Below are 895 nucleotides of genomic sequence, written 5' to 3' on the forward strand. Positions count from 1 at the left end.
GATAACAGATTCAAGTTCAAGTTCAAGGTGAGGTGATGGTCAACTTTAGGTAAATTAAAGTCATAGTAAAGCTCAGGTCAAGTTCAAAGTGGATTTCAGTGATAGAAATTGATAGGATGATAACCAAGGTTGGAATATATTGTGAATCAGTATCAAGGTCAGTTCAAGGACAAAGAATATGGACAGAGTAAGGGATGTCAAGAACACGGCAAGGTTCAAATAACCAGTTGTAATAGAAAAGCAAAAGGACAGAACAGAGATTAAAAAATGGTCAATGTCAAGCTTAAAAGTAAAAATCAAGATCAAATTATCAGTCAGTAAGGAACAAGGTAAGAGAGAAAGTACCACATGCGATATGCATCTGAAAGGTCAAGGTCACCTTTAAGGTTAAGGTCAAGGTCAAAGTATCAAGTTCAGGCAGGACACGTTCCCATTAAGAAAGGGTCAATGACAGTATTTAGATTCACAGGGTCAAGTTAAAAGTCAAATTCAAGCTCAAGATCAAGGTAAAGTTCATGGTCCAAAACAACCCCACAGATATATGAGGTTAAGGTCATGGTCAAATTGTAAGTCAGTGATAGAAAAGGTCAGATAATTGAAACAGAGTATGTGTCTGAAAAGTACCATGATGAGTCAGTTAAAGCTCAATTTCGAGGACAATATCACAGTTAAAATCAAGGTCAAAATTTGAGGGTTAGGGTTGAGATGAAAATTTAAAGTTAGGGCTTCCCTGGTGGCGCAGTGGTTGAGAGTCCTCCTGCCGATGCAGGGGACACGGGTTAGTGCCCCGGTCCGGGAGGATCCCACTTGCCGCAGAGCGGCTGCGCCTGTGAGCCATGGCCGCTAAGCCTGCGCGTCCGGAGCCTGTGATCCGCAACGGGAGAGGCCACAACAG

General features: G+C 42.2%; 1 protein-coding gene across 1 annotated transcript in view; it reads left to right on the forward strand.

The window, feature by feature from the left end:
- Window positions 1-274: 274 nt before the first annotated feature.
- LOC112062188 (vomeronasal type-1 receptor 90) overlaps window positions 275-895 on the forward strand; it is a 34,597-nt gene continuing 33,976 nt past the window's right edge. The window contains 1 exon segment of the mRNA XM_024115884.1: window positions 275-329. Coding sequence (XP_023971652.1) covers window positions 275-329 — 55 coding nt within the window.

The sequence above is a fragment of the Physeter macrocephalus genome, chromosome 15 (assembly GCF_002837175.3).
Source record: "Physeter macrocephalus isolate SW-GA chromosome 15, ASM283717v5, whole genome shotgun sequence".
Taxonomy (NCBI): domain Eukaryota; kingdom Metazoa; phylum Chordata; class Mammalia; order Artiodactyla; family Physeteridae; genus Physeter; species Physeter macrocephalus.